Consider the following 15,806-nt stretch of genomic DNA (forward strand, 5'->3'; position numbering starts at 1 on the left):
TCTGGACTTTAGAGAATGGGTCTAGCCTCAGTTTCCTGATGGGTTTCCTCTCTACTTACTATTTTAATAATTTACACATGCATAATGACAGTTCTATATCTCAAGTGTTTTGGCGTGCTAGTTCTCCCATTATATTTTGAGGGTTCTTTGTTTCTTCACGAAGTTTGCAATATTTTATTGCTGGTCATTTATGGGTCAACTTTTTGCAAATTGTGGTAAAATATACATAACCAAATTTTACCATTTTAACTACTTTTTTATTGTAGCAAAAAAATACATAACATGAAATTCACCATCTTTGCCAAGTCTAAGTGTACAGTTCAGTAGTGTGCAGTACGTTTCATTTTTAAGTAATCTCTACACCCAATATGGGGCTCAAACTCACAACCCTGAGATCAAGTGTTGCACACTCCACTGCTGAGCCGGCCTGGCGCCCTTCAAATCATATCATTTCTAAGCCTCTGTTTGTTCATGTGACACACGGATTGATTAAAATAAAATTCACAGGGCTGTAGTAAGCTTTTGTAAATGAAATGACTAACATAAAGCCCAACATAGAGGTGAAGGTCATGGAATATAAGTCCTCATACTCTTTTCCCCAAGCCACGCCTTCCATTTAACCTAAATCAGCCCAATATATGAACTATCAAAGGTAAATGCACTCACCATTCAGTGCCTGGAATAAAAAAGGCAAAGCAGAATTTATTTTTACTCTGTTAGGGGAGTTACGCTGGCTAGACATGATGCCTCTGAGTCTCTGAGCAGAGCCTACAGGGTTTTTGGGAAATATGGATTCTCAGGGCCTCTTGTGGATTGGCATCATCTGTAAAAGATGTTTATTGAAGGGGGACTTTATTTTATTTTTTATTTTTTATTTTGTAAAATTTACATCCAAATTAGTTAGCATGTAGTGAAACAATGATTTCAGGAGTAGATTCCTTAATGCCCCTCCCCCATTTAGCCCATCCCCCCTCCCACAATCCCTCCAGTAACTCTTCGTTCGTATTTAAGAGTCTCTTATGTTTTGTCCCCCTCCCTGTTTTTATATTACTTTTGTTTCCCTTCTGAAGGGTTGGCTGTCACTCACAGGTGCAGTTACTGAAGTAAATCCGTTTCTGATTGGCTGACATTTAGAAGCAAGGAGCTGATTGGTTGAACCACCAGGGCATTTTTCATTGAGGGGAGTGGTCATTGCTGATGGGTGAAAAACTGGCTCCGGCGGCTTTTTGTCATCATGGCTACCAGACAACGTAGTCTTTTTCTAGGAGGGGAGGGTCTTTTTATTCCCAGGTTTACAGTATGCTTTTCCACACAAGGCCCTGGTGTGGACACAACCAAGTGTGTGAGGTTGATCCTATCTCTCTGTGGAATCAAATCTCATTGCATCTCTCAGGTCCAAATCCTGGCTCTGATGTAAAGTCTCTGATTAGCCTTCCTCTGAAACTGTGGCACTTCCTCATGGTTTTATCTGGCCCAATATCTAACATGTCCTTCATCAACTTATTTGTTCATAATCTCAATAAATATTTCCAGTATTTTATGTTTTGCATACCTCACGATAGATACTACAAAGAGATGATTCAATAGACTAAGCAGCTCAAAGGACTGAGATAACCCAGAGGAGATGCTTGTTGGGGCTGTTTTCACAAGTCTATCAACTTTGCATTGGAGGCATGAGACATCTTGAAATGTTAGTTTCATAAGAACAGGAAAGTCTTTTTAACAACAGGGAAAGCATGTGTTAATACGCAGATGTCATCGTAGGGAAAACTAGAAGCACTCATGTCATGGGAAATATGGTATGTTGAATGGACAGTATTAATAATTAATTGGTGGTATTAATAATTAATGGCATTCTGAATGTTAAGGTCTTACCTAGGAGGATGTAAGGGTACCTGGTTTGGCTGATAAATTTAAGACAGATTAAAGTCTTGAGCCAGACCTTCTGTAGAGGCTGGAAAAAAAGTCAGGATTGAGAACTAGGAATACGTTGAATAATTTTTATCACAGACAAGACTGTACCAAGGATTTTATCACCAAATCTAGAAAAGTGGTGTACAACTGTATTAGATACATATAAGAGAATACGATTGGATTGGTTTGAAAATGGATCCAAAATTGTCAGTGCCTCTTTCTCCCTTATGTTCTCCCAGTAGTTCTTCAGGGCTCCACAAGTGCTGACTCATTTCTCTTTCAGTGACAGGTGGCTACCTGGTGTCTCTTAAGGCTTTGTCCAAAGGTCCAGTCTGACATTTGCGTTTACTCCGGCTCAGTTCAGGAAAATATGGCCAGTCTTCCTTGTTTGGAACCTTATGGCAGTGCCAATTTCCAATGACTATGGCCAAGAGAGCCACAAGGACCAGTCCTGCCATGCCCATACGGATCAAATTCTCCATTGTGTAATCTTGGTTCATTATATCTGTGGACATAATTCAAAGGAGATGAGCAATCATTGGTCATGTTCCATTTCATCCCAACACAGAGCCCTGAAAAGGAGCTCATTTCCCTATTTGTGCTTCCACTAACCCTCCCCCCCGCCCCCGCCCAATAAGCTCATGCATTCACGAGTGCCATACTTAGTCTGTGAGCCTGGATCCAAGGGGCATCTTGTGAACAGGAAAGGAGGTGATTATGGGGATGTTGTGTTGGCTCTTGAATCCCTCTTCATGTAGTAATTTCCCTCAAAGTCTAGTCAAAGCCTTGCAGTCAAATGTTCTGCTCCTGAGCTATATCCCCTACATGCACTCCAATGTTTATAGAAGCACAATCAATAATAGCCAAAGTATGGAAAGAGCCCAAATGCCCATTGACTGGTGAATGGATACAAAGATGTGGTATGTATATACAATAGAATATTACTCAGTGATAAAAAAGAATGAAATCTTGCCATTTGCAACAACATAGATCCAACCAAAGTGTATTATGCTAAGCAAAATGAGTCCGTCAGAGAAAGACAAATATCGTATGATTTCATTCATATATGGAATTTAAGAAACACAAAAGATGAACATATAGGAAGGAAAGGAAAAATAAGAAAAACAGAGAGGAGGCAAACTATAAGAGACTCTTAGATACAGAGAACAACCTGAGTGTTGCTGGAGAGGAGGTTGTGGGGTGGGGTGGTGAGCCAAATGGGTGATAGATATTAAGGAGAACGCTTGTTGGGATGAGTATTGGGTATCATATGTAAGTGATGAATCATTGGGTTCTACTCCTGAAGCCAAGACTACAATGTATGTTAACTACCTTGAATTTAAATAAATAAATTAAATTTAAAAACCCACAGCCTTGCAACACCTTCATGTATTCAGAATAGTACATTTTCTCTATACTTTCCTCACCCCACATAACAATTGGTGTTCCTCTTCCATGCGTGACAAAGGATATGGTACTGTTGGTATCTGGGAAGTAGCTAGGAGAAAGTCTTCATATAATCTTTGGTAAAATTTATCTCCACTCTTGTGTGACTGTTCACTAGACATTGCTGTTCACTGAAACTTTAAGAAAATTTTCTTCATTTGTTATATGGGCTTCATAGGCCTATGTGCCAGGAATTAATAAAGTACTGTGAGATTACAGTGCTCATAAATTGTAGTAACTCTCTCTGGTTAAAATACAGAAATTAGGGGCACCTGGGTGGCTCAGTCGGTTAAGTCCGACTTTAGCTCAGGTCATGATTTCATGGTTCGTGAGTTCAAGCCCCGCTGTCAGAGCAGGGTCTGCTTCAAACCCTCTGTCCCCTTCTCTCTCTGCCCCTCCCCCACTCGTGCTCTCCCTCTCCCTCTCTCAAAAATAAATAGACATTAATAAATACAGAAATTAATTTCAAACGGATTTGGATTTTCAGATTAGAAGATAATACAAGATAGTATCATCCCAACACTGGGACAGATGATTTTTAAAACAAGACAAGGTGACTATCTAAAGAAAAAGGCTAATTGATTCGCTCCTCCTCCATCGATGCCCAACTATCCATGCACTGTTAAATGAAAAGAGCACTCTAGCCTGCATGATCTTACAGAGCCATGACTACTGTATCTGCTCAGCTTGTGGAGTGATTGGACAAAGTGGCCACAGGAGATGAATGCGGTCGCCCCACTCAGCGGTCCGCAGTTACTTTCTTTTGCTCGAACTTGTCTTCTCTCGCTGAGCTGAGTAATGCAAACAGTATAATAATTTGGCTTATGCTAGAGTTTCTAGCCAATCACTCAGAGTGGAGTCTAGTACTGAAGGTCAGTTTAAGGGTTCCCAGATGCAGCTAAGCATATGAAAAAAGAGAAGTGGGTTAGTCTAAGGTGGTGTCTGGGATCTATGTCTCAACCACACCCCTTAACATGATTCTAAACGTTGGACTCTCCATTCTCAACAGACCACATGTTTTTTTTTAATTGTTCTTTAATGTTTATTTATTTTTGAGAGAGAGAGAGAGAGAGAGAGGGCATGAGTGGGAGAGGGGCAGAAAGAGAGAGAGGGAAACACAGAATCCTTAGCAGGCTGCAGGCTCTGAGATGTCAGCACAGAGCCAGACTCGGAGCTCAAACTCATGAGCTGTGAAATCATGACCTGAGCCGAAGTCAGACACTCAACTGACTGAGCCACCCAAGTGCCCCCAGACCACGTTTTTAAAGGGCGCTGTCTACAGAACTCTAGGAGAGGATGTGAATGTTGAATGGGATGTGGATGAAAGTCTTTTTCTCTTCACAGTCCTCTGCTTAATGGCCCTCTACTACCCCACTGTTTTTTCTCAGTGTACTTTTCCATATTCCTGCCTAATGCCAAGGCCCCAAGAGGAGGATTCAGGGCTGGGCTGGGGTGCACCTACCTGTGACCATAAGCCCCAGGGCATCACTGGGGGCTGACCACACATAAGGGCTGCCACTGTACCAACCATAATACCTTTAGTTCCCTGAGAAGTTGTGGTTCACAGGGCCTAGAATAAAGTTGCCTTGGTGTACCCCATTTTGGTGCTGTGACAGGGTGGCTCCTCCTTCTTTGGTCAGTAAAAATCTATCAAATGGGATGTCTGTTGAGCTGCACTGCAGGGAAATATTCTCTCCCAGCATCACCACCATGCCCTGCACCGCTGAGAGGGAGGGTTTGTCGTACAAGCCTTAAAGAAAAGAGAGTGAGCTATTAGCAAGATTTTTCATCCTTTTCCCTTTATCCTCAACACTCATGTTGGGTCCATCCTAAGGGAAGGCAAGATGCTGATATTCCTTGATTCAAAGGAATGGGAGCTGGGAACTTCCCATTTTCCTACCCCAGGACATATACTCTGTCCCAAATTATTGCAGACAGGGCTGAGCAAACAAGCAGCCTGTGAGACTTGGGTGAGATACCATTTTCAAGAGATAGAGATCTTGTTTCTAAAGCCACAAGACCCACATGATTCTGTTCCCAATTACAACCTGTGGGGCTTTCCCCCACACCACCAGGAAATTCTGAGACACCCAATGGGCATCCCATAATTCAACTTAATTCTGACATTATCTCCCTGGAGATAACCTCAGATCCCATAGGTTAGGAGCTCAGTCCTATGAGACCACCCCCACTTCAGATGCCAATCACAAGCCCTTGCTGTCACCTGTGCTTCTGACGGAATGGCTATAAATCAGAAGTTCCCAGAACTCCTTCCTTGGGTTCGCTTAATTTGCTAGAATGGCTTATAGGACTCAAGAAATCAGTTTACCCGCTAGATCACTGGTTTATTCTAAAGGATGAAATCAGGGACAGCCAAATGGTAGAGGTAAATAAGGCCCAGGTGCCATATCCTTGTTCCCTGCTCTACCAGTACCTCCTTGTGCTTACCAACCTGGATTCTTTCCTTTTGGGTTCTTATGGAGGCTTCATTACATAGGCATGATTGATTGAACCTTTGGCCATTGGTGATTGATTCAATCTCCACCCCCTCTCCTCTCCTTGGAGGTAGTCCAAAAGTTATCTCTTTGACATAACCTCAGGAGTGGTCAACAGGGGGTTGTTAGGAATATCAAAACATCTTTGTCATTCATATAACTCAGGAAATTCCAAGGGATTTAGGAGCTCTGTGCCAGGAACAGGAATGAAGACCATATATATAGTTCTTACTATAAATCACAATATCACAAGCCACATGTTAAGGAAAAGGGCGGATAGTATCCAAAGAATTTGAGGAGCTATGTCAGGGACAGAGAGAGTCGACATTATGTAAAAAGAATGTCAGCAGGTAGAAATTCAGGGTGGACTCTTCTAGAAAAAAGATGCTTCTAGAAGCACGGGGTCAAGCCACCTTGAATAGAGAGGGCTTAAAACCAAGGGCTGGATTCATGCAGGGAGCATAGGGAGCATAACTACCTCACCCGCCTCAGGTACAGGCTGCATATAATGATTTCCTTCCATATGGAAAGGGTTGGGAGAGAAACCTGCCTATGCCACCTCAGCCAGGTGCTCAATCTCAGCATCAACAGCCATATTCATTTGCATGGTATGTACCCTCAGTGTGATGTGGTGAAAATGTTACTGTGCTTCTGTGGTCTCCCTCACAGTGATCTAATGACCCTTGTCTTAAAACACCAGACAACGGGGCACCTGGGTGGCTCAGTCGGTTAAGCGTCTGACTTCGGCTCAGGTCATGATCTCACAGTTCTTGAGTTCAAGCCCCACGTCGGGCTCTGTGCTGACAGCTCAGAGCCTGGGGCCTGCTTTGGATACTGTGTGTGTCTCTCTCTCTGCCCCTCCCCTGCTCATGCTCTGTCTCTGTCTCAAAAATAAATAAAACATTAAAAAAAAAAGTAAGTAAACTTAGGTTTAAAAAAAACTAAGATTAAAAAAAAAAAAAAAAACCACCAGACAACTTCCAATATTGGGGCATTGTACAAAATACCTGACCAGCACTCCTTAAAACTTCCACATCCTAGGGGAACCTAAGCAGACATGATAACTCTATGCAGCGTGGGATAGGATCCTGGGACAGATGAAGGACACTGGATAAAAGCTAAGGAAATCTAAATAAACTGTGGACTTCAGTGCATGCTAAGTTATCCATATTGGTTCATTAATAGGAAGAAAAGTCCATACTAATGGAAGATGTTAACAGCAGGGGAGAGTGGGTGACAGGTCTATGGGAATGCCTCTGTCTTATCTTCTCAACTTTTCTGTAAACCCAAACTGTTCTAAAAGTAAAGCCTTTGAAAGAATAAGAAAGAAACAACACCCAAGGGCTGGAGACGCTGGATGTGTCCTCACCTGTCACCACCAGCTCCAGGGTTTTGCTGTGCTCTGATAATTTGTACTCTTTCCTATATTGGCACTGATAACGCCCTGCAGTGTTGGTATTCATGTGGCTAATGAGGAATTCAGCCTTCTCCTGAAATCCCAATTTCTTCTCTACCACCTCAAATGTGGAGTTTCTCAGGATTTCCAGTTGGTACAAGTAAGACTCAGGAGTCCCCCAACACAGGATCTTCACAGACTCCTTCCAGGGAATCACAGAACCAGGTGTGGCAGATATAATAGGAATGGGAAAACACCCTGGAAGAAAATAGAGCCCAGAGTCAGGTGCCGGCCATGGAGAAACTATAGTGCTTTTCTTATCTGTGGGGGAAATGCAAATAAGTTAAGGTCTGAAAGACCCAGGATTCCTTCCTTTTTAAAATCTTTTCCTTTTTTTGGTATATTTCAATTGTAGTAAAATATATATAACATAAAATTCACCATTTCAACCATTAATTTTTTTTTTTTATTTTAGAGAAAGTGAGAGCACGAGTGGGACAGAGGGGCAGAAGGAGAGAGAAAGAGAATCCCAAGGAGGCTTCATGCTCATCATGGAGCCCAACCCGGGGCTCAATCCCATGGCCCTGGGATCATGACCTGAGCTGAAATCGAGTCAGCTGCTCAATGCACGGGGCCACCCAGGTGCCTCTCGACCATTTTTTAAATGTACAGTTCAGTGGAATTAATTACATTCATCATATTGCACAACCATGACCTCTATTTTCAGAATTTTTTCATGACTCCAAACAGAAACTCTGTAATTATTAGGCAATAACTCCCTCTTTCCACATCTGATCTACTTCCTGTCTATGAATTTGCCCATTCAAGGTACCCCGTATCAAATACAGTATTTGTTTTTCCATGTCTGGTGTACTGCACTTAGCATAATATCTTTGAGGTTCATGCATGTGTACCACATGTCAGAATACCCTTCTTTTTGATGGCCAAGTCACATTCCCTTGTATGTGTAGACCACATTTTGATTATCCACTCATGCCAATGAATATTTGGATTGTTTCTATCTTTCGCTATTGTGAATAATGCTGCTGTGACCATTGGTGTACAAATCTCTGTTCAAGTTCCTGTTTTCAATTCCTTTGGTTGTATATGTAGGAGTGGAATTGTTAGATCACATGATAATTCTATGTTTAGCCTTTTGAGGAACTGAACCCCTTCCTTTTCACATGTTCATTTTCTTTTTGAGATTAAGTTCACATAACATACAATTAACCATTTTTAAAGTGTATGATTCGGTGGCATTTGGCGCATTCACAATGTTGTCCAATCATCACCTCTATCTTCTTGCATTTTTATCACCCCGAAGGAGACCCTGTATACACCAAGAGGTCACTCCCCACTCTACCTTCCCACAGCCCTTAGCAACCACTAGTCTGCCACAAAGTCTGTTTGGTGTTCCGTTGCCATGGCAACCCTCATGAACAACTCCAAGCCTGCTGGTTCCTTTATCAAGGTGTATCATCTCTTTTAGACCTGATAGTGGTGTGCTCAACTGCAGCTCTGTGAGGAGGGGTTGGGGGGGTAGAAAGGGAATTTGCCATTCTCATGAGGATTGCTGTGAAGGAAGACCAACTTGCTATAGGTGGCTGTGGAAGGTGTTGACTGTATTTACCAAAAATTGCAGGACTTCCTTTTATTTAATAGTATTCATTCACCAATACCTCCATGCTTTTGTTCTTCCAAAACAGATGAAGAGATCATGGATATCTCCATTAATGCAGATACAATGTTTATTTAATATAATGACCTAAACCAGTGGTTCTCAACAGGAGGCAATTTTGCCTCCCAGGGGACAATTCGGTAATGCCTAGGGACATTTTTGGTTGTCACATGGGGGCAGAAGGCACCGTTGGCATCTTCTGGGTAAAGGCCAGGGATCTTACAATGCACAGGACTTCCCTCCAAACAACACCTGCTCCCAAATGTCAATAGGACTGAGGTTGGGAAACCCTGACCTAAACAACCTGGTTAAGACCTTTAGGGGAGGAGAGTTCCGGAAGATGGCGGTGTAGGAGGACGCGGGGCTCACAACGCGTCCTGCCGATCACTTAGATTCCACCTACACCTGCCTAAAGAACCCAGAAAACCGCCAGAGGATTAGCAGAAGGGAGTCTCCGGAGTCAAGCGCAGACTAGAGGCCCACGGAAGAGGGTAGGAAGGGCGGCGAGGCGGTGCCCGCTCCACGGACTGGCGGGAGGGAGCCGGGGCGGAGGCGCGGCTCGCCGGCCAAGCAGAGCCCCCGAGTCTGGCTGGCAAAAGCGGAGGGGCCGGACAGACTGTGTTCCAACAGCAAACCCGACTTAGCGTCTGGGAGGTCATAAGTTAACAGCTCTGCTCGGAAAGCGGGAAGGCTGGAGGACAAAGGGAGGGAGAGCTGCTGAGCCCCCGGACGGCAGAGCTCAGCTTGACGGGGAACAAAGGCGCCAGCGCCATCTCCCCCGCCCATCCCCCAGCCAAAATCCCAAAGGGAACCGGTTCCTGCCAGGGAACTTGCTCGCTCCGCGCAAACACCCAACTCTGTGCTTCTGTGGAGCCAAACCTCCGGCAGCGGATCTGACTCCCTCCCGCTGCCACAGGGCTCCTCCTGGAGTGGATCACCTAAGGAGAAGTGAGCTAAGCCTGCCCCTCCACCCCCCGTGCACCTTGCCTACCCACCCCAGCTAATACGCCAGATCCCCAGCAACACAAGCCTGGCAGTGTGCAAGTAGCCCAGACGGGACACGCCACCCCACAGTGAATCCCGCCCCTAGGAGAGGGGAAGAGAAGGCACACACCAGTCTGACTGTGGCCCCAGCAGTGGGCTGGGGGCAGACATCGGGTCGGACTGCGGCCCCGCCCACTAACTCCAGTTATACACCACAGCACAGGGGAAGTGCACTGCAGGTCCTCACCACGCAAGGGACTCTCCAAAATGACCAAACGGAAGAATTCCCCTCAGAAGAATCTCCAGGAAATAACAACAGCTAATGAACTGATCAAAAAGGATTTAAATAATATAACAGAAAGTGAATTTAGAATAATAGTCATAAAATTAATCGCTGGGCTTGAAAACAGTATACAGGACAGCAGAGAATCTCTTGCCACAAAGATCGAGGGACTAAGGAACAGTCACGAGGAGTTGAAAAACGCTTTAAACGAAATGCAAAACAAAATGGAATCCACGATGGCTCGGCTTGAAGAGGCAGAGGAGAGAATAGGTGAACTAGAAGATAAAGTTATGGAGAAAGAGGAAGCTGAAAGAAAGAGAGATAAAAAAATCCAGGAGTATGAGGGGAAAATTAGAGAACTAAGTGATACACTAAAAAAAAATAATATACGCATAATTGGTATCCCAGAGGAGGAAGAGAGAGGGAAAGGTGCTGAAGGGGTACTTGAACAAATTATAGCTGAGAACTTCCCTGAACTGGGGAAGGAAAAAGGCATTGAAATCCAAGAGGCACAGAGAACTCCCTTCAGACGTAACTTGAATCGATCTTCTGCACGACATATCATAGTGAAACTGGCAAAATACAAGGATAAAGAGAAAATTCTGAAAGCAGCAAGGGATAAACGTGCCCTCACTTATAAAGGGAGACCTATAAGACTCGTGACTGATCTCTCCTTTGAAACTTGGCAGGCCAGAAAGGCTTGGCACGATATCTACAGTGTGCTAAACAGAAAAAATATGCAGCCGAGAATCCTTTATCCAGCAAGTCTGTCATTTAGAATAGAAGGAGAGATAAAGGTCTTCCCAAACAAACAAAAACTGAAGGAATTTGTCACCACGAAACCAGCCCTACAAGAGATCCTAAGGGGGATCCTGTGAGACAAAGTACCAGAGACATCACTACAAGCATAAAACATACAGACATCACAATGACTCTAAACCCATATCTTTCTATAATAACACTGAATGTAAATGGATTAAATGCGCCAACTAAAAGACATAGGGTATCAGAATGGATAAAAAAACAAGACCCATCTATTTGCTGTCTACAAGAGACTCATTTTAGATCTGAGGACACCTTTAGATTGAGAGTGAGGGGATGGAGAACTATTTATCATGCTCCTGGAAGCCAAAAGAAAGCTGGAGTAGCCATACTTATATCAGACAAACTAGACTTTAAATTAAAGGCTGTAACAAGAGATGAAGAAGGGCATTATATAATAATCACAGGGTCTATCCACCAGGAAGAGCTAACTATTATAAATGTCTATGCGCCAAATACCCGAGCCCCCAGATATATAAAACAATTACTCATAAACATAAGCAACCTTATTGATAAGAATGTGGTCATTGCAGGGGACTTTAACACCCCACTTACAGAAATGGATAGATCATCTAGACACACAGTCAATAAAGAAACAAGGGCCCTGAATGATACATTGGATCAGATGGACTTGACAGATATATTTAGAACTCTGCATCCCAAAGCAACAGAATATACTTTCTTCTCGAGTGCACATGGAACATTCTCCAAGATAGATCATATACTGGGTCACAAAACAGCCCTTCATAAGTTTACAAGAATTGAAATTATACCATGCATACTTTCAGACCACAATGCTATGAAGCTTGAAATCAACCACAGGAAAAAGTCTGGAAAACCTCCAAAAGCATGGAGGTTAAAGACCTTTAGGGGAATGATAATATGGGAAATGTCAGGTACTACTCTTAAAAATAGACAAGTGTAGGGGCACTTGTGGTTCAGTTGGTTGAGCGTCTGACTTCATCTCAGGTCACGATCTCGCAGTCTGTGAGTTCAAGCCCTGCGTCGGGCTCTGTGCTGACAGCCCAGAGCCTGGAGGCTTCGGATTCTGTGTCCCCCTGTCTCTCTGCTCCTCTCCCATTTTGCTCTGTTTCTCTCTCAAAAATAAACATTAAAAAAATAGGCAAGTATATAATCACAGGTCATGACACACAGTCTGCAGTACAGAGACACAGATCTTGGAAATCTGATAACAGATGTGAGGGCTCAGCTGATACATGAAGATGAGTAGCCTAGGCGATGTGGACAGACAGGTTAGGAGCATTGTGGATCACAGGAACAACAGGAGAAGGTCCTGGATAATAAAGTACAAATAAGTATGGGACACATGAAAATAAGGTCAGAGTGATTGAGAAGCAGAGACTCGGTGGGAGAATGGAAAATGGGCTTGGGGGAGCAGAAGCAGCCCAGCACAGCTAGGGAGCCACGGCCATGGCCATGTCAGTAGGTTTATCTGAAGTTAAACCCCTGATGGGTTCTATGAAGGTGATAAACATACTTGTGTTTTAAACACACAAGTAATTCAGACTACAGTCTTTAGAAGGAACTGGAAGAGAAAAGACATGGATAGACATGGGATTCCATCCAAGGCAGTAACAGAGGTGACTGACTATACAGTTGTAATTGAGAGCTACTTCATACTAGTACACAGACTGCACAGGAGGGCAGGACTAAGGCAACATCTTGCTGAGTGAAGCAAAGTGGAGAGAGTGGAGAGAATCAGGTTGTGAAAACAAGTAGGTCTGACATAGGGACAGATATTGGGCAATCACTGATGGCTCCCAACTTCCTCACCCTTGGAGTTGTGAACATTCAGTGAAATACATGTCTTAGATATGGAACCGACAGCCTCATGGAAGCAATCACTAAACCCAGGGCTGAGTATGATGCTTTTGAGGGGTCTGGAGAGGGGGGCACAGCAGAGATGGCTTAAATGGGGAGTAAAATTGGAATTCATTTGGGCTTTTGACTGCCTTTTCAACCCTTCTGTTCCAAAGTAGAAGGTGTCTGGGAAAGATTTAGGGGAACACTTACCTTCCTGTGCCCAAAGATTCTGGCTCAGACAGAGCGCTGGAAGAGAGAGATTCACAAAAGATCAGTTTTCCAGTTTCAACAGTAGTCCTTGTTCCAATTCATGCTGACTAATGACATGCAGGGTGTCAATTTTTTCCCCCGAAAGGATAGTTTTCAGGTTCATCTTTTAGTTTTACCTCCTAGATTCCAGGACACAAGGCTCTCATCTATAGGAACTCTGGACCCACCATGGATCTCTAGACAGCATGATGTGGGTTGAACAGGCCCCACAAGCCACTTGGACTTGAACAGACACAGTTACAGACATCTGAACAAGGCCCAACTCTCTACTAAGGAGGCCAGAATCTCCCTGGCAGCCACTAAAGTCACTGAGTCCTCATAGTAAGAGGACATGGACAGTTTTGGGACATCTTCCCCCCCTGACCCACTTGCATTACAGGACTCACCGAGACAGAGATGGATGGTGTCTCTGGGGGCCCTGATTCTGTCAGAGCCTCAGCCCAGTTAGTCTCTTGTTGGGGCACATTAGCAGAATGACAGATCCTCATAAAACAGTAAGATAAATCAGCAGGAAGTATGAGGTAAGAGTTCCTTGTTGGAGAATTCCTACATCTATTGCCTCACAAGTAATGGTTCCTTCCTAAAGAACTTAGCTCTGGATAGCTCTTGGGTGGGGTCTGAAGGAGACCAAACGTCCTGTTTAAATTTCCGATGAGAAGTGAGTGTTTTCCTTGACCAATGTCTAATGAGCTCAAATCCTTATTCAAACCAGATCCCACAACCAAGTGGAAGGCTCTGGGGCAGAATGTAAGATGGTGCCATAGAGACAGAGGTTCTTCTCCATTGGACCATTAGTCAACAGCCATGTGGCCTTGCCTGTTATGGACCCATGTACCTTCTCTGGAATTCAGGGACTGAGTATATCCACTTGGGCTTGACTAGCAAGAGAGTATACTCTTGCACTGGGATTTTCTCAATGCCAGCATGTAGGGGAATCTTTTCAGGAGCTATTCATCATCTGTAAAGAAAGAAACTCCTATGCCTATACTTATCCATATATCCATATCTCCATCTATCTATACATCTAGATACAGATTGTGGGGCATATAGATAGTTAGATGTAGACTAGCTGTAGTTAGCTGTAGACTCCTGGCATCACTAATTCTTCAAGGATGGGAAGCCAAATATTCCAAATCAAATTCTCTACCAAGTACACCTCATTTTAACTGTAATACATCACTCTTGCCTTTCAATACACCAAGTGTCCTGGGCCTCTCCCATCTTTTGGAAGACACCACTGACAGATTTTAAAAATAGTGAAAATGAGTCTTTAAGAGAAGTGACTTTGCCAAAGACACTGCACCTAAGAAAGCACAAAGCAAAATCTAAATGCTAAACCTCCAAAAAATATCCATCTCTGAAGCATGTTTTGGACCCTTCAGGGGAGATGCTAGGGTTACTTGGTCACTTCATCCTGGAACAAAATGAACATGACAAACACGTTATATTCCAGTGATAGATGATGAATTTGCTTATTTGTCTGTAGTAACATAGCGACAGAAGTCAGAACTTACTCTTTTTTAAAAAATTATTTTATTTTTTAATATGAAATTTATTGTCAAATTGGTTTCCATACAACACCCAGTGTTCATCCCAACAGGTGCCCTCTGCAATAGAACTTACTCTTGAGGGAAATGCGGAACTGAAAAGAGATGAGGGATATGTTTTGAGAAATGGCAAAACCTACTTTTCTTAGTATATTCTGATATGTGAAATATTTGATATTGTATATCAGAGGGTACATGGAAATGTTACTATACACACACACACACACACACAGAGTCACTGTCTAATAAAACATGGCTTTATCGCTGTAAAAAATGAGTTTATCTCAGGGTATAACACATTTTCCAGGGGTTCATGGCACATTTTTCAGCTAGTTTTTGGAAATGGTGACCAGCATTGCATCCTAGACAAGGTTTTGGGTTTTTTTTTTCAACTTTAACATTATTGACAGGGTTAGATAGTGATTCTCTGCTGTGTGTGCGGGGGTGGGGGGCAGGGAGCACCATCCTGGGCATTGCAGGATGTTGACAAGCATCCCTGGCTTCTGTCCACTAGATGCCAGTAGAACCCCCTCCACAGTCGTGACAACTAAAAATGTCTCCAGACACTATTATAATGGTCCATGTGTGGACACAGCCATGTTGCCCCAGCTGAGAACAAGTGTCCTGTGTTGTCTGCTGGCATGTGTAGGCTGAGGAACCAGAACTTGCTTTGGGACATTACTGAACTTCATGCATTCCACAGCATCCTTTCCTTGAGGAATTCAGGCTCTACAGAATGTAGACCCCATTTAGGGTCACAGAACCTAGATCATTCCAGTGGGAAGGTCTCTAGAACATCTTTCTAGGCACAAATCCCCAAAACCTTTCTTTAATCTTCTCTTCCCTGGGATCTCAACAGCCAACTTGTTCTCAGAATCAAACTTATCCCTAAACACCTTTTTTTTTTTTTTTTTTTTTGCCTCCCAGGTGCCCTGGAAGGAGCCTCTTACTTCTCTACTGAGAAAGAGGACATTGTGGTCTGAGAGAAGGATTCGCCTTCTCATATTCATTCATAACACTGTAAGAGAAGTCACATGGAGACTTAAACTCTTTTCCAAATTCTTGCCTTAACCCTAGCATCCAAGCTGAAACCTTGTGTTCAAACTGAGGTTGTGGAAAACCTCAGTTGTCCATGTGATTGCTATGG

At 43.4% G+C, this 15,806-nt stretch overlaps 1 protein-coding gene across 1 annotated transcript in view; it reads right to left on the reverse strand.

Annotated features, from left to right (window-relative positions):
- Positions 1-15,806, reverse strand: part of FCAR (Fc alpha receptor) — an 18,463-nt gene continuing 2,657 nt past the window's right edge. The window contains 6 exon segments of the mRNA XM_049622272.1: positions 1-1,319; positions 2,212-2,419; positions 4,823-5,110; positions 7,225-7,509; positions 13,053-13,088; positions 13,499-13,546. Coding sequence (XP_049478229.1) covers positions 1,262-1,319; positions 2,212-2,419; positions 4,823-5,110; positions 7,225-7,509; positions 13,053-13,088; positions 13,499-13,546 — 923 coding nt within the window. The 3' untranslated portion in view covers positions 1-1,261.

Source organism: Panthera uncia, assembly GCF_023721935.1.
Source record: "Panthera uncia isolate 11264 chromosome E2 unlocalized genomic scaffold, Puncia_PCG_1.0 HiC_scaffold_19, whole genome shotgun sequence".
NCBI classification, from domain to species: domain Eukaryota; kingdom Metazoa; phylum Chordata; class Mammalia; order Carnivora; family Felidae; genus Panthera; species Panthera uncia.